Source organism: Mercenaria mercenaria, chromosome 3 (assembly GCF_021730395.1).
Source record: "Mercenaria mercenaria strain notata chromosome 3, MADL_Memer_1, whole genome shotgun sequence".
NCBI lineage: Eukaryota > Metazoa > Mollusca > Bivalvia > Venerida > Veneridae > Mercenaria > Mercenaria mercenaria.
The window spans coordinates 55,310,129-55,332,029 of NC_069363.1; the positions used below are offsets into that span (position 1 = coordinate 55,310,129).

General features: G+C 34.8%; 1 protein-coding gene across 1 annotated transcript; it reads left to right on the forward strand.

Annotated features, from left to right (window-relative positions):
• The first annotated feature begins 842 nt into the window (after positions 1–842).
• LOC123524688 (RNA exonuclease 1 homolog) lies at positions 843–21,571 on the forward strand. Its single transcript, XM_045303048.2, has 15 exons — positions 843–1,009; positions 5,872–7,760; positions 7,959–8,042; positions 8,840–9,022; positions 9,467–9,598; positions 10,772–10,912; positions 11,905–12,151; positions 13,658–13,804; positions 14,679–14,792; positions 15,823–15,896; positions 16,595–16,708; positions 17,555–17,670; positions 18,149–18,287; positions 19,333–19,453; positions 20,548–21,571. Exons 1-15 carry the CDS (start codon positions 898–900, stop codon positions 20,649–20,651), a joined length of 3,717 nt encoding a protein of 1,238 aa, XP_045158983.2. The 5' UTR covers positions 843–897; the 3' UTR covers positions 20,652–21,571.
• The last annotated feature ends 330 nt before the right edge of the window (positions 21,572–21,901 follow it).

Sequence of the window (21,901 nt, forward strand, 5' to 3'; positions counted from 1 at the left end):
TTTCATATGTAAGTCTATGTAAAACTTGGGACCCAGGGGTGGGGCCTCTTTTCATCTCAGGGTACTAATTTGAACAATCTTGGTAGAGGGCCATTAGGTAATGCAACATACCAAATCCAAAAGGCATAGGTCTTGTGGTTTCAGATAAGAAGATTTTTAAAGTTTTTTCCTATATAAGTCTATATAAAAAATGAGATATGTGGATGGCCGGACGCTGGACGGTGAGTGATCACAATAGCTCACCCCGGTCACTTTGTGCTCAGGTGAGCTAATAAAGGCAACTTTATGATAACTAATCATAACTTTTACCAGCAATTGCCTCACCAGCAATTACCTTATATACTGGTATTACAGTTCATAATAGTACATGCATATTGCTAGACTCCGGGTCTTACCGTTATCTATTTACTCAAACAGTAAAACGAATTCAGCAATTCATGAGCACAACCTATTAAAGAAAAAAATAAGTTTATTATTTTAATTCATCAATCCCGAGTAAAAAAGTCTGTCCCATCCCATCGGTTAACATCATCTTGGATGCACGGTGACAAAACTGGTGCAGCTATCGGTAAAGTAAATGGCGTTAGTTAAACTACAAAAAAGTATTCATATTGATTACCGGACCTCTAGCCTGTCCTGTAAGGGTAGTCTAGCCACTTCCATTAAGGCAATTTGAATACCCATGCATTTACAAGGTGTCATCTTATTTTGGTAGGTGTCAAGGGGTCAAACCGTCTTTGCTACCGGGAACTTTTCGTGAAATTGGGTTCATTTCTATATTTAAAATCGCTTGGGGTTTTTCATTTTTCTATTTAGTACCAGACTAATAAAATGGCAGCGCCCATATGCAATTTTCAATTTTCTTCTTAGTTATATATTTTGAAGATTTCAAAGAAAATGTTTGCGTCGACTGGTCTTTTCCGTGATATTCCGTGTTCTTACTTTCTGTTTGGTCTTTGTGAAAGACCTTACTGCCATTTCAAGCATTCTAGGCAAGATGAAGCCAAAGGTAAGACGGTTGTAAAATTTTCAATGTGGGTGGGGTGTTTAATATAAAAGCAGTGTAGTTGTGTAATCCATCACTGTGCAAAGTCAGCAGAATTTTCTCATGAAGTCAAGTTGGTAAATGTCGGTAAATAGCTATACATAGCTAATGTTTTCCTGTTAACATATATGCACCGACTTTAAATAAAATTGATATTGTAAGAACAGAGATCTACGATCATAATTTATGCAGTAACATACTGTTTCATTGTTTTACTGACAATAAGTACTGATGGAAATATTTGTGACTCCAGACATGATAGGTAATTAGAAACAACAACTGTTTTTTTGGATTAATATGAACTTAGGTGCAACCTAGAAGGCAGAGAATGTGTCACCTTATGTACCAGACACTTTATGTACCAGCACTTTATGTACCACTTTGGACACCTTATGTACCACATATAGTGGATAATCATTTTTGTATTGATTTGATTAAAATGTTATATTTTTTGTTACTTGAAATGTTTTTTACTAAATTTAAAAGTTAATTTTCATAATTAATCAGGTAAAATTTAACACTTTCTCATAGAAAACAACATTCTGTGGACTTGAGCTGATTAAATCAATGTTGTTTTCACAAGTAATTATCACATATTCACAGTGCTACACAATGATACACAATTACTATATAATATATAGGTGGTACACTAAGTGTCAAAGTGGTACATAAAGTGTCTGGTACATGAAGTGACTGGTACATAAGGTGTCGCACCCGAAGGCAGAGCTCCCTTGAAAAATCACCAGTGCCCCTTGAAAATTAAAGGAGTGCTGCTGGAATTATGGATCCGTTTTAACAAGTTTATGTTCTTTAAGATCTATTAAAATTTTAAGAAATGAAGATAATTCATGATTTCTGAATGAATGTCTTAGAATGCATTAAGATTAAATCTTGACATGCGAAAATTCTACAAATATGCTATATACGAACTAAAGAAAGTTACTGTTCTTTTTAGACGGAAGAATGTGTCCAACTTTAAGGCAAAAATACTGCTATGATAGACGTCTGGTATGGGGGAATGAAAATCATTTACATGTACAAAGCTTGTTTAAAACCCAAAAGACAAGCCATCTTTAAAAGTTAGTGATGAGAATTTTACCAAGAGAAAATCACTGTTTGCCGAAATTCTCGAAAACTCCTGTTTTATTTACTGAACTGCTAAGTTAACAGTTTATGACATTTTTATGGCACTACTGGTATAGAATAGGAATGGTAGTAGGAGCCTTTTTGATATTTATTGATAATTCATAGCCAGTAGTTTTTTTTCCCCTAGTAATACACTCTGGTCAGTGATTTTAAGCTTGTGGATGACATATATGTGAACGGGAAGAACATTATTGTGCTTTTCACAGTTCAATACCTGTACATTTTGTTCCCAAAACCTTTTTAAAAAATAAGTTTTATCTACAGACAGTACACTGGAACCTGACATCACTAACAAAACACTTGTTAAATTTCACATGAATGACTTTATCTTTTACAATGCTTTCAAAACTCATAAAAAAACAAACAAAAAAAACAAAACACAAAAAAAACAAAAAAAGCAACACTGAAATAAAAAAGAAATTTTAAAAAAATTGCCTGCGGTGAGGATCGAACCCCCGACCTTTGGTTTTCAAAGTGAACTCGGTAACCACTGCACCATTGTGGAAGTATGACGTCATCATCACAAATATAAGTATACATAATAAATTTCAGCTATGGCAGCGTGATGAAAATCGTTTCCCATTGAAAATATTGTATTTTATATTTTTTTTGTGGAAAATATATTTAGCACTAAATTCTTATTATCAGACGCTCATTTATAGTTTTATTCAACGTTCAAAGCAGTAAGCGAAACGCTTTTGTCAACCATAAACAGCAAGCGTCTACTGACGTCTTACTGATTAATTACTTTGAGCATTGTATACTGGAAGAAACCCGAACAACACCGATTCCAAAAAAGTACCACGTGACGAATTTTCAGCTCGATAGTAATTCTCTATACACAGTTTTATTCATTTTCTTTTTCACACGTTTAACCGTAATGCGACGCTGCGGTGCCGGTAGCTTTGCTATTATCATGAGTCAAAGTTTTTTGGTTTATTCCAGAATAATATGAATTAAGGCATCGCCTAGAATGGGGATTCATCTTTTATATATCTGCTTACAAAGAAACTATTCACTACTCAGAAGAAAGTGAAACTTTGCTAGAACCTATTCACTTGAAACAGTAAAGTTTACATTTAGTGTCATTATACCTGTTACAGTGAATATCATACTTTGCCAAATTTATGGAAAGCCAGTGTGACGGTGACATCATTTGCCGTGTTCTCGTACTGCCTCTAGGATTTTTTTGGTTTGTTTGCACTCCACACAGAAACTTGACGGCCGTTACACTTCCTTACTGTTTAAAAAGTGTTTTTCAGTTGCATATACATTTTTCATTATGAAAAAGAAATAAAAGAATCATTTTGGCATGGTTTACGAATTTCTGTGACTGATTCGAGGTGCTCTTTTGTTCATGCAGACAACCAGTCTGCGGACTTACATAAACTGGAATCAGAAAACTTCGAAAAAATTGCCTCGGTATATGCAGACAACAAAGACGAATAACTATACGGACGTTACCGTCTCGGGGATTTTCATCCCCTACGTTTTTATATGCATTTAGAGGTCTTTTTCGCAAAATGTGAAAATCTCTTTAGAAATCAGTGGTAGGGTGTGTAATAGAGAAGTCACAGTCGTCTTTTGTGGACTTTTACCGTGCTACCTGCATGAAAATAGTTTTTCCATTAAAATAAACTGAAATGGAACAAAAACTTTGCAGAAAATCGCCTGTGAGAAAAACAGTGAAATTCAGGAAGTAGATGGGGCTCACAGAGTTAGATGCCTATAAATGGCACACAACTGATATATTTAGTTATTCTTGAAATGAATTTGATCTACAAGTGTGTGATTTTCATTAAATTATTTAAACAGTTTGATCAGTTTATTTCAGGTATTAACAATTTCAGAGTAAGTGTTAGTAATTGCATTAGAGTGGTGGAACCTATGCTCGCGGTATTCCTATGCTCGCGGTATTTCGATAAATATGCTCTCTGCAGAAGCAAAATATGCTCTCTGCAGAAGCACTAATAAAAATATTTCATCATGCTATATTCTACACCGACCAGTGGTGAAATACCTTTACAACAAACGTAGCGATAGCCGCGCGTGCCGCACACGTGACGTATACACCAGCCGATACATTTTACGCAATCTGTATCCGTCGCACAAATCTCACACAAATATGTCAAAATCACTCAACTAAAGTTAGTTTTTTTGAAATCATGCATTACATTCAGATATAAGATACATTTAAGAGCAAGATGTGATGAATGTGGCGCCTGGCTACACTACGAGTGCCTTTCGAACCATGAAAAGGTCTTAGTATTTTGAGAAAGTCCAAATGGTTCTTCCTGAGATGTAGGGAGAAGTAAATTTCCTACACACAAAAGAAGTGTAGAAAGCATTAGCGAGTTAATCACTGTCGTTGTTTGAATCTTTAATACTTGAACATTCTATTTTTAAACAACATTGTTATACGTTTTTAAGCTTTGTTCTAATTCATAATTTTAACATGTCCAAAACATTGTGGAATGATACTTATTTCACTTGGGTATTGATTACATTTTACTCGGACTTTATCATAGACTCCCTGTGTAAAATCTCAAACTTTTAACTAAAATAAAGCTATTAAATCGATATGATATTTCAATGAAACTTCAAAGTTTTGTCGTTTGTAGCATCATCTGGGACATGAGCAGTGAAAAATCTTAATTTGATTTCTAAAATGCTGTGATATTTGTTTCTAAAGTCACTATATGTTCATTGTAAATATACTTTGTTATACCCAAGTGGAAACTGGCAGGTACTTGAAAATGCAGCTCTCTGATTGGTCAGTTAGAACCCCTAATGTACTGTGATGTCATGATAAAGTTATGAATAGTGACTCCATTTCTGTAAGGGAAATATACAAATAGAGGCACATACTAAATTCTATCCTCATTTCTTTTGTTTTTCACATAATAAATGAGTAATGTTCTAAATATTATATTCGCATATGCTTGTTTGTTCCTTTTTAGCCTGCTGTTTTTTTTTTTCGCCCTTAGTTTAATCGATATAACATACCGCCAGCATAGGTTCCCTTCAGGGCGAATTTTCACCTTTTCACGTATGCCGTGTCGATAGCTCACGAGACGACTAAGTCCCGTGATGACACACATCAACAATATGTTTCGACAAAAGGAGGATAACTTTATGTTTTTGCATAGGCAAGTCGGAATAATAATTTTTTCTTGCTTCTTAAAAAGATTATTTATGTACAAAATACCGCGAGCATAGGTTCCACCACTCTACATATATTTTGGCTGAAGTAAATTGCTGTAAAGTAAGATATCTTAAGGAACAGTGCCTGCAATAACAATAAAAGTAATGCAGCTAAAGGACATTTTTTAGTAATTAAGAGTTCAATAACCTATTTTACCACAAAAAAAGTAATAAAACTATAATAATATTTTACTGTAATTTCTAATTTTCAAAACCAGATACAAACAATATGATGCATGTCCCAGAAGTATTCAAGTTGATCTATCTATGGTACAGGTTTGTAGTCAATCAGTGGAAACAGTTAATTTGTTAAATAATTGTTAGGACGCTATAAAGAATAAAAAACTGTAAGGTCGTCCCCTTCTGGAAAAATGAGATCTTTTTCCAGCAAAAGTACATTAAGGAAGATTGTATAAATCTTTGTTTACAGTTTATTAATATAATGTTATTTTTATTTGTTTTGTTTTACTTTTTAGCACGGATAGAGGCAGAGAAATCTGCTTTACAAAATAAAGAAGCAGATGGTGAGTACAAGCCGCCTACATCTTCACTTCAGAGAACACTGCAAGACATTGAAAATAGCATAAAGTCAGAGAAAAGAAAACTAGGTGGTCATGATGTCTCAGACAATGGTGAAGCTCAAAAGTCAAATCAGAGTACATTGAAAAACAAACCAACTGGAACTCCTGAATATAATCCCACCCCCATTAGAGAGCTAAAGAAAAAAAGAATTGAAGGTAAGTTAGGGCGTTCCAAGTATGATTTAGCTTTGCTTGATGACCCAGCAACAGATGGGGAATATGATCCAGCGAGTAACTTCTCTACTGGAAGCAAATCTTCTGCAGAGGCAACTAACAGTAATAGTTTTGAAGAAACAGAAGCAGATTTAGGTTCCATTCCAGATTATGCAAAACATTTACACGGCACTAAAAGACCAGCCGAAGAAGATACTGAAGAAGATGAAAGTCCTTTGGCAAAAATTCCAAAATTTGTGTCAGTTGAATACACTCCAGCAGTAAATGATTCTGTTGAATTCAGTGATGAAGAACCTTTAGGTGAGAAAGAAGACTGGTTTTCAGATGAAGCAAGTAATAAAGGAAGTGAAAGTGGTAATGTCTCTGAAGCAGAAAGTACTGATATGACAAACAAAACAAACCAGTCTAGTAGTTCAGTAAATGAAGAAAAGAAAACAGAAGATAGCAAAAATTTGTTACCTATAGAATTTACTGCCGATGGATTTGTAAAAAGTGCTTATATAGAAAAACATGGAGAGAAAAAAGACAAAACTAAAGCTAATAATAAGAATAAATCGGTCAGAAAAGAACATGATAAACGTAAGGAAGATACTTTATTTAAAAAGACTGCTTCTGGGAAAGAAACTTCAAAAGTCAGTTCTGTGGATGAGGATGCAGAAGACATTAATTCAAGTGAAAAACACAGACCAGATGTAAATATATTTAGTTTATTCAAAGAAGAGTTTGATAGTGCATTAGAAAATTGTGCCACGCCTTCAAAGCAGGATGACAGTGGTAGTACACCTAAGGTGAAATTAAAATCAAATGACTCTAAAAATAGATCAAAATCACCTGTGCCAAAATTGAGCAAAGTTAGTGACAATACACATGGATCTAAGTCAAGCTGGAAAGAAAAACATGACAGTTTGAAAGTAAAGAAAACTGAAGAAGATGACACATCCAAACATAAAACAAAATCTTCCTCAGAACATAGACATTCTTCAAAAACTTCAGATAGTAAGCAGAATTCAGCTAGTCACTCAAAAAGAGACAGAGAAAAGGCAAACGGAGCTATCACTGACAAACATAAACATGAATCATCAAGAAAAGAGGACCTGTCCATATCGAAACACAAATCATCATCATCGTCATCATCATCAAAACATAGGGAATCTTCTTCATCAAGAGACAAGCATTTGGAATCAGACAGCCATCATTCTTCAGTAAAACATGGCAGTTCCACTTCAAAATCAAGTCATGACTCATCAAAACTCAACAGTCACCATTCTAAGGACCATAAAAAATCAGAAAGGCATTCTTCTAAAAGTGGTGAGAAACATTCTCATAGCAGTTCAAAACATAAGCATCATTCAGAGAAACATGGTAAATCTTCTGGATCTAAATCAGGGAGTGAAAAGTCAAATAAAAAGAAAAAACATATAGTGAATCTGGATGTGGATTTATTTGGTGTGGGAAGTGAAGATAGTCCTTACAGGCATGTTGTCGATGACGATGACCTGTCGGATTTAGACAAGTATTTCATGGAGGATGATCCCTTTGATGAATGTCTGAAGATCTTCAATGAGGGAGCTGCCAACAAACCGTCCACTAGTGGTGAAGGTGACAGAAAGGTTTGTAGTATTTAATACTTTTATACAATAAAACTGTATATAGATGGAGTAACAAAATGTTTATCATGACTTATGCCTCTTTTGAAATATTAAATGATCGAATTCTGAGGCAGAAACTTATTTGCCTTTACTTTTATATGCATTTTTTATTTACAATGTATTATTAAGCTTATATAGAGATTTTATATTTACTTGCAGAAACTGAAAAAGTCATCAGACCATGATGACATTCCAACAGCTGTTGCAGGAAAGAAGAGAATTGCTTTAAAACAGAGTGACCCTGTAAGTATAATGACATTGTGTTATGTAGTAAAGCTATGTAGAGCTTTCATTGAAATAGCATAGAGTTGATAGCTTTTGCAATGCATGATGGATTCTTTGTTTAGCTTACAATTTGCTGTTATAAACCATAAAAAATATGGTAGTTTCACAACCATGACAAAACATACTGCCACTACAAACTAAATTTGGTTATGAAAGTAACAAGACTTTTAGGGAAGTCTTGCTTGACAATGAGTAAAGTTAGAAGTAACAAATTGGCATGAATTATAAAACCTTTTTGAGTTTTTTGTTTTTGTTTTGGAGAAAAAATATAACAAAATACATGTATGTCAATGCCATTTAACTATTACATTATAGCTTCTGTTAAGAACTAAAAGTTTGTTATAGAATATAGTAAATGTCCATGCAACATTGCTAATATATCTGTCCTTTTCAAGGGATACTTAGTTTAAACAGATAACCCAAAAAGGCCTAGTGAGCTGTTGCATAGCATGAAATATTTTTTAATTTAAATTAGATTTTCGTACTGGAACAACGGAAGGTGTATAAGATACGTGGAGTTAGCTGTAACATGGCATGAGACATGTTTTCATTAATAATTAAAAGTAGATTTTCTTATTGGAAGAACAGTAGTTGTGTAAGATATGTAGAGTTACCTGTTGCATAGCATGAGAAATGTTTTTATTAAAGTAGATTTTCTTATCAGAACAGCTTACAGTGTGTTTAGGATAGATCTATGGAATCATTCTGTACATGAGAAATTGATTATTTGAAATCTTCTTCTTCTTCTTCAACAGTCTGAGAGGAAAAAAACTGTGTCTAATAAACCAGCACCGAAACCATCACCTGCACAGGTAATGATGAATAGATACAAGATGATGCAGGACCGTATACTGCAAGCTGAACAGGAAAGTAAAGAGAAAATGAAGGTCAAGGTCAGACAGATATCACAACAAAATGCAGTGAAAGCTTCGACATCTGTGAGTTATATTCTGTATGAAACTGCTTCAATAGCTGATACAAGTTTGAACACTCAATTATATGAAAGATAGTTATTTTTTAAAATTTTTATAAATATTCCTGATTATTGATTATTCATGTAATTCCATATTTGAGTGTATTTCTTTATCAGTGAGAGATGTATTTTATATTTTCACTATGCAATTATTAGAGGTATTTTACCTGGTGTGTCTAAATAAACCACTGAAATACGTAGTAACTATATTTTTTGGGGAGAATTATTAATATTCAGGGTTGGGTGGGGGTGGAGACAAATTCTCATGGATTTTGTGAATTGTGTTTCTGCAAAACAGTGGTTTTGACCCAAACCATGAAATTTCATACCTACAAAACTTACTGATAAGACAGTATAATTTAATTGTTGTTTTATGAAAAATTTTTGTGAAGTAAAACTTCTATTACAGACTGGGCCATCGAAACCAAACCTTGCGAGTGCATCGGCTACATTTTCTACATATATTGCCAACAAGAACAAGAAGACAACTGCTGTTACTGTTGCTAAAGGAAGCAAGAGAAAGGCTCACACACCAACAGTGGTATGCTTATTGTTGTCAAGGACTTAAATAGAATAAATTCACAGCTGTCATTTTTTATTGGGCAGCACTGTCACAAAGCTTGTCCGCACTCTAAGTTGAACATTTCTCATCGGATCTTCACCAGACTTGAACAAAATGTGTTTGACCATAAGACCTCGGCCAAGTTCGATAACTAGCCAAATCCGCTTAGGCACTTTTGAATTATGGCCCTTGAATTACTGATTGGATCCATTCGTCTAGACCATCCAGAGAAACTAGTCATTTTTCATTGGGCAGTTGTGGAAGACATGCGCTTTTCTCAAAAGCATCTCTAGTTGATAGTATTGTTAATATTAGACAAAGGCTGTGTTGTTACATGTATCACCTGTAATCAAGTAGTCTAAAAAACTTCATTTCGTCCACATACATCAGTTTAATTGACTGAAGCAGATTGGTTTTGTAGTTTCTCCCTTCTTTACTCAGTTTACAAGAATATTTGAGCCGCACCATGAGAAAACCAACATAGTGCATTTGCGACCAGCATGGATCAAGACCAGCCTGCGCATCCGCACAGTGTGGTCAGGATCCATGCTGTTCGCTAACTGTTTCTCTAACTGCAATAGGCTTTGAAAGTGAACAGCATGGATCCTGACCACACTGCATGGATGCGCAGGCTGGTCTGGATCCATGCTGGTCACAGATGCACTATGTTGGACTTTGTTGGTTTTCTCATGGTGCGGCCCATTTATGCTTTTACAATTGATAAGTATGGAGCTATTTATCAGTTTCTCATAAGGATCTTTGTTGTTGTCAGTAGAAATGGTTTTTGACCAAAAACAGTAGATAAAATTATCTGTCTGAGACCTTTGTCTGAAACTGTTTCTTTCTGCTAGCATCAGTCACTGAAGAAATATTTGTATCAGAAGAGTTTCTTTCTTAATATGCAACACAAATCTCTCACTGAAAGTAACAATGAATTTTTGTTTATTGAAAAAGGTCTAATAACTTCCAGACTGCAGGTTTTGCACCCTTTAAACTTTGCAGTTGCAGTAAACTTTGACAGATTGCAGATTTTAAATCAGATTGTAGGTTTTACATATTTCAATTGGCAGATTGCAGGTATAACACCAGTTAAATTATATTACACCTTATGTTTTTTCGGTTATTTTTACTCAGTCTGTATTTGAATTTCAGCCGATTGCCAAATTGAAGCGTCCCACTGTTGAAGTGAGTACAAGTTCCAAAGTTGGAACCAATGTACGCCAGAGGTACCTTAATCAGTTTATTGATGAAATACTCAAAATAAACCCAAACGAAGAAGAAGCATTTAAAAGGGTAAGTTTCTGTAGATGTTTCACATTAAGTTCATATACATTTTAAATTCTTAGCAGTTAAAAAGATGGTACAGTTTCTAGTTAACAATTTTAACAGTTGCTAAGAGCAAAGCAAGTTTAGTTTCAGCTAGGGTTAAAACTTTCAGTTAAGTTTTCTTTCGTTTGGTGGGAAGAAAACATCATTGTTCAACATCATACCGGTTTTGTAACAAAAGCCATTTAACCGTATATATGTTCCATGGATTCTGTACCAGTACTAGGTAGTTTTCTGCTTGTAATTGACAACTTCTCCACATGACTTACAGACGCATTGTCCTCTATTAACCTTTAGCATGCTAGATAAATTGTCGTCTGCTGGAAATGTCGTCTGCTAAAATTTTAAAGTTCATTCAGTTTGCTCCAAAATTGGCAGAAATATTGTCAGAGTAGCAAACAGCTTGGAACCTGATCAGACGCCGATTTAATCGGCGTCTGATCTGGTTCCAAGCTGTTTGCAAAGGATGTTAAATTCGCCTGCAGCAGGCTAAGGGTTAAATCTTAACAAAGATCATTCACTTTGCCAGGGAATCAAGCTCACAAGTATCTACTCATATTCATTTTAATTCTCTACTCTTATTCATCTATTTAAGTTCCCAACTCATGTTCATCTACATACTGTATTAACCAGGCAGTTTGACTTTCATTAACTGAAAAATTAAAATGACCGGCAATGACTTGCAGTGGAATAAGTTGATTGGTTAGATCAATTTATAACTGAGTTAAATGTATTTACACAGTCATCCAATATGCAGATACTGTTGCTTACATGCTGAGAGTGATATACAATATTGCTTATCGTAAACATTAATGTTGTAACTCCTACAGGGACATGGTCTCGTACAGAATAAATAGATTGAGCTGGAAGTGATATAGAGGAGCATGACTAAAGTTTTGACTTCTATTTAATCAGAATTATTGGTAATTACTATAATACTTAATTCAATATTCTGATAGGGTAAGGAAGAAGAAGAAGCAGTATATAAACGCTGTTCCAATAAACAAATCTACCTCAACTGTGCTGTGAACACAATTAAACGACTACGCAGTGAACTTGAACAAAAGAAATCAGGGAGTAAACCAGTATCAACTCCCAAGAAAACCTCTCATGCAACAATCCTTGATGGTGCTGGTGCTCACAAAACAACTTACACTCTTCATAGGTCTGGTGGAGCAGCTAAACTCCGGGAGGAGGACTTTACTGGTAATAACACATTTATTCAATAGATCTCCTAAGGCCTATGAAGTAATAAGCTTTGCATATTCCATAGAAGATACACATCTTACAAGCTTTTGATATACTTGAATGTTTTAATTTTCATAATATTATTATATTTGTTGTTTTTATGCCCCCGAAGGGAGGCATATAGTTTTTGAACCGTCTGTCTGTCGGTCTGTCCGCATTTTTCGTGTCCGGTCCATATCTTTGTCATTGATGGATGGATTTTCAAATAACTTGGCATGAATGTGTACCACAGTAAGACGACGTGTCGCACGCAAGACCCAGGTCCATAGCTCAAAGGTCAAGGTCACACTTAGACATTAAAGGATAGTGCATTGATGGGCGTGTCCGGTCCATATCTTTGTCATCAATGGATTGATTTTCAAATAATTTGGCATGAATGTGTGCCACAGTAAGACGACGTGTCGTGCGAAAGACCCAGGTCCGTAGCTCAAAGGTCAAGGTCACACTTAGACATTAAAAGATAGTGCATTGATGGGCGTGTCCGGTCCATATCTTTGTCATCGATGGATGGATTTTCAAATAACTTGGCATGAATGTGTACCACAGTAAGACGACGTGTCGTGCGCAAGACCCAGGTCCATAGCTCAAAGGTCAAGGTCACACTTAGACATTAAAGGATAGTGCATTGATGGGCGTGTCCGGTCCATATCTTTGTCATCGATGGATGGATTTTCAAATAACTTGGCATGAATGTGTACCACAGTAAGGCGACATGTCGCGCGCAAGACCCAGGTCCGTAGCTCAAAGGTCAAGGTCACACTTAGACGTTAAAGGTCATTTTTTATGATAGTGCATTGATGGGCGTGTCCGGTCCATATTTTTGTCATTCATGCATGGATTTTAAAATAACTACGCATGAATGTGTGTGTGACACAATAAGATGACGTGTCGCGCGCAAGACCCAGTTCAGTAGGTCAAAGGTCCTAAACTCTAACATCAGCCATAACTATTCATTTAAAGTGCCATCGGGGGCATGTGTCATCCTATGGAGACAGCTCTTGTTTTTACTTAGTTTGATAAATAAGACAGCTGTATAAGTAAAGCAGTTGTCAGATCAAACCTTGTCTATATTTAAAACTGTTTAACATTTTTTTGCTGTGTGACATTATATAGATGAATAAACAAGTTTAATTCAAAATAAACAAGTTTAATTCAAAATAAACAAGTTTAATTCAAATGTTACTGTAATGGTCAGATATTACATTGTCTTTAACATAGCGAAATACATATGACAAGTTATTTAATAAACCTTATGTTAGAATCATGTGTTTCAGCTTAATGTACGATGCAATAATTGGATCAGTATCCATGGAAACCAAATGCTAAGATGTATTTGTGTAGTTTTTATGCCCACTATTTAATATTCTTAAAGCATTTTTTTACACAGACAGAAAGCATTTTATATTTTCTTCATGTTGTTCTCTTCTGTTGTGATCAACATTTTCATGAAATATCTTAATTTAGGCGCAGAACTTTATAAAAAGTTGCTGTCATATGTCCTGACTGAGGATCAGTTAAGAGAGAACAACTTTCCTAGACCTGATCCAGACAAAGGTGGCACAGCAATATTTTATGGTGAAGTGAAAAAGTCACAGAAAGGAAGCACTAAGGGTAATGTATTTACATGCGTTTAAAAGTATCAGAATTCATAGGCGGACTTGTCAAAGTGAGAGGGAAGATAGCTTTTGTTTAAGAGATCCCAAAGGTCAAGGTCACTGTAAATAATTTTTTGCTTCTTACTTTCTTGGATATGCCCCACTTCAACCCCTTCCTGCTATCCAATCCCATTGAACCCTTAGGCAAATTAGATTTTACATGTACCATCCTGCTTAATTTGTCATTGTGTACCTCTGTTATGTTATTTAGTACACCCACCTCCCTCTTTTACACACACATCCAAAAGTAAAAATAACAATTAAGGTAATTCATATGCTCCTTTCATTTTCAAATAGTTTATATTAAGCTAAATTAAAACGTCTCTTGTTCATTAGGAAACAGTAATAAATAATGTTGTAAATATTCCTGAAGTGCTGTATTTACAAGTCAGTGTGGAATTAAATATGCTTGTATTAAATGTATGTTATTTACAATTTCATGTATGTATGTATGATTGGTAAAGGTTTCACAGTATTTGTGGGGTACTAATTGTTCTAATTTTCATGGATTTTACGATTGCATGTATTCATGAAATTTAATCTGAAGGAACAAATAAAGTTTGCATTTAATTTATCTCCTGAGGTTGAAATTCATATCCCTACGATATAATAGTTTATGACAAAACCACCAAACTTCATGGCCATGAAATTAAACTACTTCCATAGTACCTTATCATATTATGTGTACTACTGTTTTTCAGATTTCTGTAGAAACTAGCAAAAACTGAGTATTGCTATTGAAATTTCCAACAGATTCCTCTGTTGTCACATAATTTTGTTTTCTTTAAAAACTTCATTGTTTAATTAATTTCAATTAAATTGTTCTTTAGGTTATGAGAAGTTGTGTGTACGATGTGGCAAAGTCTTCGAGGTGTATCCAAATGGAAAATACGCAGTGAAACAGGAATGTGTATACCACTGGGGAAAGGCATGGAAAAAGAAAAGTAAGCCCCTTTTAAATCATTTTTTTACTTAATTACATTCACCCTTGATTTCTCTGTTTGTTCAAAGAAGAAAGTATACTGTTTGGAAAACTATCTTACATATATGGTATACTTTTAGGTAGAAGTTTCTTAAAAGTTGGAGGTGTGTGAGTTTTCTTCAGTAGTTGGCCCTCTGTGGCCAAGTGGTTAAGGTCATTGACTTTGAATCTCTTGCCTCTCACTGATGTGGGTTTGAACCTCTCTTGTGACATAGGATGAGAAAGCATCCAACTGGCTTACAGAATGACGATGGTTCTAACTAAAGGCACTCCCATGTCTGAAACAATGTCTTGAGGGGCAGCTTGGGTCTGCCTCCACCAGGAGAGGCTCCATATGACCTACATTGTGAAGGTTTGACTCTAAACCAAACAAAAAATCTTCAGTAGTTCAAGGTTTACATGTAGGTAACAGTAATAGGTCTGGTTTAATTGGACTTTAATAAGGAATTAACAGGTTTTCATACACTATATTATGACAATTTCAGTGTACACCTTTTATTAGGTCTAAGAAATGAAATGTACTTATATATTAAATTGCACATATCGGTTGCCCTTAGGAATATATTATATAGGAGTGAGCTTGTTGGTCTGTTGGTCAGTCCGTTGGTTTTCATGGTTTTCGGACAATAACTCATGAAAGGCTTAACAGATTTAAATAATTTTTGGTACACAGGTGTAACATAATAAAATACTGGCCATATTCATCTTTGGCTACAAACCACCATTTTGTGACATAGTTTTGGCCCCTTTCCAACTTAAGATTTCCCAAACTTATGGTAACTCCTGAAAGGCTTGACAGATTTAAATAATTTTTGGTATGCAGGTGTAACATCATAAAAGACGGTCAAGTTCGACTTTTGCTACAAACCAACAATTTTTTGACATAGTTATGGCCCCTTACCAATACTTCTATGATAAGGCCATATTGTGGGGTATTATTCATCACCCATGTGTCAGTTCTAGATTGTTATTAAAGACAATTTTTCTTTCAGTTGCTGGTTCTATAGAAACAAGGTACACCTGTTGTCAGGGAGATCTTGCTGCAGAAGGGTGTCAGGTTGCCAAGGTAAGACAATGGTGTAAGGGAGGTCCTGCTACTTTAGGTTGTCAAGTTGCCAAGCTAAGTGTTGTCAGGGAGATCATGCTGCCAAAGGGTGTCAAGTTGCCAAGGTAAGTTTTGTCAGGGAGATTCCGCTGTTTGATGGTGTCAAGTTGCCAAGGTAAGACATTTATATTTTTGAGGTCTTGCGCTTAAGGTTATAAAGTTGCCAATGTAAGACAATGGTGTTGTTGGTGAGGTCTTGCTGCTGAAGGTTGTCAAGGTGCTAGCTGCTGAGGGTAGATTCCTACTAGATGGAGAGAAAACTTGTCAGAATTATTTTGCTGCCAAAGTTTGGTAAGTTCTTGAAGCAAGATAGATAAGTTTGGGAGGGAGACCATGTTGCTTGATATTTTTAAGAGATATACCTGTTGTCAAGTAGAACTTTTTGTTTGTCAAATTGTAACAGATACCTGTTTTGTGAGACATCCTGTTTGACATGGTTTTCAGGAACTAACCAGGTTAGATGTACGTAATAATGTCATAAAGGCAAACTTGCTTGCAATATATGTTAAAAACTGTCTGCATTTCTCAGATTTGTTGTAGTTACCAGTTTATTCATTCTGTAAAGAAACTGCTATATCGTACACATATTCTCATTTAAAATTTTAAGATTAAATTTATTTAAGATTTGAACTTAATGTTTAATTCATTTTATTTTACAGCTACATGTACATGAAACAAACAAAATGGAGAACATGTCCGGCTATATGAAGACAATACCCTGCTCCCCGCCCATTGATGGGGACTATGGTGTCTATGCACTGGATTGTGAAATGGTAACTTACAGTTCACTGTTTTATTTCAATTTAGTCAAAACGCCTTCAATGGCTGAGTGGTTAAGGTGACTGACTTATAACAGTTGCCCCCAATGCTGTGGGTTCTAACTCCTTAAGCTCATTTAGGATGTAGAATTCTGTATATGAGGAAGTCATCCAGCTTGCTAACAGAAGCTTGGTGGTTCTATCCAGATATGCCTGTCTGTGCCTGAAACAATGCCCAAGGGGTGACTTGGGCCTCCTTCCACCACCTAAAGCTGGAGTGACCATGTTACATAATTGTGTCCGTGTGACGTTAAAACAAATGAAAAATTTACTATAGTTAATAAGGATTTATTTTACAGAGGTTTATTTGTTTATTTTCATTCTTTGGGGCTAAAAGTACCATTATTATGATACCTAGCATACTGTTTTACATATTCTTTCCGTAAAAAGTGTATGAGATGAAATGTGATATAAATATGTAACTCTGTTGATTTTTAAAAGAAAAAAAATTAAAGTTAATGTTAGTAATAGCGTGTTAGATATGTATTGAAAAGTAGGCCTTAAATCAGTTGCAGAGATAGTGAAAGAAAAGTGCATATTTCTCTATACAAACCAATTATCTATTTACTGCATATACATATGTTTATAACCCTGTTTGTAGCCCTGAAAGAGTTTGAAAATCAGTATGTCCTGCTTTGTTAATTTGTTTTCCATTTAATCTTACAATATTTCACAGAAATCACCATTGGCTCAAAGTCTGACAGGATTGCCAAAACAAACTAATAAATATAAAACGAAAAGATCTAAAATTTGTGCTTGCTGCTATTTGCGTTTGTAAAAAAAGATTCTTTTTTTTTGTAGGTGTACACAACAATGGGTGTTGAACTAGCCAGAGTGACTGTAGTGGGAGCGGACCAGGAACCTGTGTATGAATCTTTCGTCCTTCCTGACAATCCAGTTGTTGACTTTAACACAAGGTTTGTGTTTTCTGTTGTAACAGCATTTAAAGTGAAACTTTTATCTTAACGTGCAGTCTTGATATTGACTTTAACACAGGGGTTTTGAACTGTTTTGTAATGAAATTAACATTTCCAACATTATTGGAAAATAAAAATCAGGAAATATGGCAAGATTAAGTGCTGTTAAAATATCTACAGTTTTAACAGTTAATGGTATTGTCCAAATTGGTGGATGGACAAGTTCATTATAGAAATTTAGCAGGGTAAAGGTTAATATTATATAAATGCTATAGATTTGTTCTTTAGCCTTGAAATTATTACCTTTAATGAATATTGCAATTGTAACATCCTACATAAAAATGATGTCAAATGGCATAACATATCAGATATGAAATTTGTATGACAGTAAAGAAAAGTATTGTTGTCTCGGGTCCTATAGGAAGTACATGGAGATTGAAAACATATATGTATTGTTTCAGTATATTGTGTGTTACAGGTTTAGTGGTATAACAGATGATGATATGGAAGATGTACATACAAGTCTACGTGATGTACAAGCCGTACTTCTCAGCCTGTTCACTGATAAAACAATACTCATGGGACACAGTCTGGAGAGTGATCTAATTGCTTTAAAGGTACCGATATATACATAACTGATACACTTTAAATGTATGTAAGAATATTTCGTAAAGTTCTCATATCCTTAGGGATATTTATTAGAGTGGGAAATATCTTTTAGACAATGTGACATCCTAAAGAAAAAACAAAAGAAAAATCACTGTAATTGTCAGGGTTCTCCCCAGGATTTTGTTATAGCCGGGCTCTGTGGAATTATAGCCGGGTACACTTTTCATCCGTTTATCGCGATAAACATATTATTCATTTAAGTAAATTTAGGTGATGAATTATAAGAATATCATGAAACAGCTTCTGAAACTGTAGCATATTTATCAAAAGTAGGTTAAGTATGTAAAAGAATAAATCATGAAGAATTCAATATGAGAATCATTATTTAATATTTTCTACTTGATTTTCTTTTTCAAGCCTGGTTTAAAGAAAATATGCATTGTGATTTTTTCTTGCATTAATTGAGTATTTACAGAAACATAGCAATTTTGAGAGGAACTATAAATGTTGATCTATTTGGTCCTTATGTAGTGACAAATTTAATACAATTTTGTTAGATATATAAAAGTTTTTAAACTCTTATGTATTTCTGCTCAAAACAAAATGTGGTTTGCAATAAAATCGTCATGCACGAAAACGAAAGTACAATTTGACAGTTGGCGGTAAAATAAGCCGATTGTTTGTAACACTGTCAGTGACGACGTTCTGCAACTATATCATTATCGAGTTTGCCTGCAGGCATGTTCAAAACAGGTAATTATCGATTGGTTATGTTTACAGGTGATAAATTGTATACATGAAAATTTATATATTGAAATTTTATAGCCGGGCGCTAAGATATTTTAGCCGGGCACAGCGCCCGGCTGAAAGGGCCTGGGGAGGACCCTGATTGTATTTTCTTGCAAGAAAGACAGCTTTCTGTGGCACTGTCTGAGGATATTTTTCTCTAGAATTATCATATAGCTGAAATTTCTGCATGTTAACAGTGATATAACAGTTGAATAACTTAATTTCTCAACATACTTTACATGTATTTTATTTCACATATTTCAGTTAATACACAATACCGTTGTTGATACATCCATTGTTTTCCCACATCGACTTGGTTATCCATTTAAAAGGGCATTGAAGAATCTCATGGCAGAATATCTGAAGAAAATTATTCAAGATGATGGTGAGTTACTCAAGAGTAATTCTTTTAAACAAAATGTCATGCTTTATTGTTGCTTGTTTAACAGTATTCATAAGGACCATTTTAACCTGCGTGACTTGGTCAGCCTTTCAATTACAGGCTCGGAAGTTTCAGGTGATTCTAAATAAGGAAGCAAAAACGAATTTGAAAAGTTAGCATGGATGTCTTAAGAAATCTACTACTGACTTTTTAGCTCGACTTTTCGAAGAATAGGGGAGCTATCCTACTCGCCCTGGCGTTAGCGTGAGCATGAGCATCACACAAATGTTAAAGTTTGCGTACCGCCCCAAATATTTTCAAAGTCCATTGAGATATTGCTTTCATATTTTGCATAGTTGTTAACCATCATGACCCCAGTCTGTAAAACGGAGGAGGCAACTCTAACAAGCATTTTGACAGAATTATGGCCCCTTTTCGACTTAGAATAAATGTTAAAGTTTGCGTACCACCCCAAATATTTTCAAAGTCCATTGAGATATTGCTTTCATATTTTGCATACTTGTTTACCATCATGACCCCAGTCTGTAAAAAGGAGGAGGCAACTCTATCAAGCATTTTGACTGAATTATGGCCCCTTTTCGACTTAGAATAAATGTTAAAGTTTACGTACCACCCTAAATATTTTCAAAGTCAATTGAGATATTGCTTTCATATTTTGCATACTTGTTTACCATCATGACCCCAGTCTGTAAAAAGGAGGAGGCAACTCTATCAAGCATTTTGACAGAATTATGGCCCCTTTTCGACTTAGAATAAATGTTAAAGTTTGCGTACCACTCCAAATATTTGCAAAGTCCATTGAGATATTGCTTTCATATCTTTCATACTTGTTTACAATCATGACACCAGTCTGTAAAAAGGAGGAGGCAACTCTATCAAGCATTTTGACTGAATTATGGCCCCTTTTCGACTTAGAATATGCTTATTGTAATGTTAAAGTTTTACTCATTGCTTATATTATACTATCAAGCACAGAGAATAGTCGAGCGCGCTGTCCACTGGCAGCTCTTGTTGATTTACATGTATCTCTATAAACCTGACCCATATATAAAAATGTAAATTTCTGATGTTCTCAGTTGCTGGTCACGACAGTTTGGAAGATGCAGTAGCATGTGTACAGTTGATGCAATACCGACTGAAAGAGGACTCGAGAACAGATGGCCGCCGACTTTCATCATGAAATGTATAGTTAAGTAAAACCGACCCAACTGAAAGAGGACTTGTGAATGGAGGGACATCGACTCTCGTAATAAAACTTGAAAGCTGCTATTGGTGCATTAGATAGGACATAGAAAATGGATATTTATTGTTTTCTGCTATTTTCATGCTGTTGCCATATCTGATTTTTGTGGCAACAGTCTGGAAAAGTATCAGCTGAAAAGTTCCTACCTTTATATCTGTGATATAGTGCCAAAATTATTTACAAGATTAAAATTATAGATTTAGTGCTTCATTGATTTAGTGGTAATTTATTTTTGTTCATTACTAATGATTATAATGGCATGTCGAGAATAGTAAAGTAAATTATGCGTTAAAATACCGGGTAGGCCATTTACTGATGCTGAATTATATAATACATGAAGAGAAGCATATTTCACTTTTGACCTATTAGATATTTCGCTTTTGACATATTTCGTATTTCAAAAGAATTTAAACAGAATACATATCATAACGGATTAATCATGAAGAAAATGATCTGAGAAAGTATTACATTTTTGGGGGACTAAATTTTTGTGTGGATTTCATGGTTGTGTTAATCCACAAAATTAAGTCCACAATATTAGATCCATTGAACATATAAGCCCGCCCGCTTAGCTCAGTAGGTAAGAGCGTTGGTCTACGAATCGCAGGGTCGCGAGTTCGATCCTCGGGCGGGGCGTATGTTCTCCGTGACTATTTGATAAACGACATTGTGTCTAAATTCATTAGTCCTCCACCTCTGATAATTCATGTGGGGAAGTTGGCAGTTACTTGCGGAGAACAGGTTTGTACTGGTACAGAATCCAGGAACACTGGTTAGGTTAACTGCCCGCCGTTACATGACTGAAATACTGTTGAAAAACGGTGTTAAACCCAAAACAAAACAAACAAAAAACAAAATTGAACATATAAAAGTTTCTACTCATGTTAAAACCACAAAGCCATATCTACATGAAGTAGCCATTTTTTGTAAAAAATGTGAATTTCATGCCCACGGAATTTGATGGATTTACAGCATGCATTTTTTTCTACTACCAGTTATAACATTATTATAGTAGTATATATACTTCCATAACATGTTTAAATTGTAATTTTTTATGGATGGCATTAAAGTATCTGTAGATAACTTTCTCAGATTTTCTGATTTTCGATTGTGTTGTGAAAATCTAATAGCTTATGTTGTCAGCATGTATTGTATAACTATTGGTTATGTATTTAAGTCTGCATCTT

Coding starts and splice junctions, on each gene's coding strand:
- LOC123524688 (XM_045303048.2), top strand. CDS start 898: ATGTTTGCGTCGACTGGTCTTTTCCGTGATATTCCGTGTTCTTACTTT. Junction 14,793..15,822: donor AAAGGCATGGAAAAAGAAAA/GTAAGCCCCTTT, acceptor TTTTTCTTTCAG/TTGCTGGTTCTATAGAAACA. Junction 15,897..16,594: donor AAGGGTGTCAGGTTGCCAAG/GTAAGACAATGG, acceptor TTTATTTTACAG/CTACATGTACATGAAACAAA.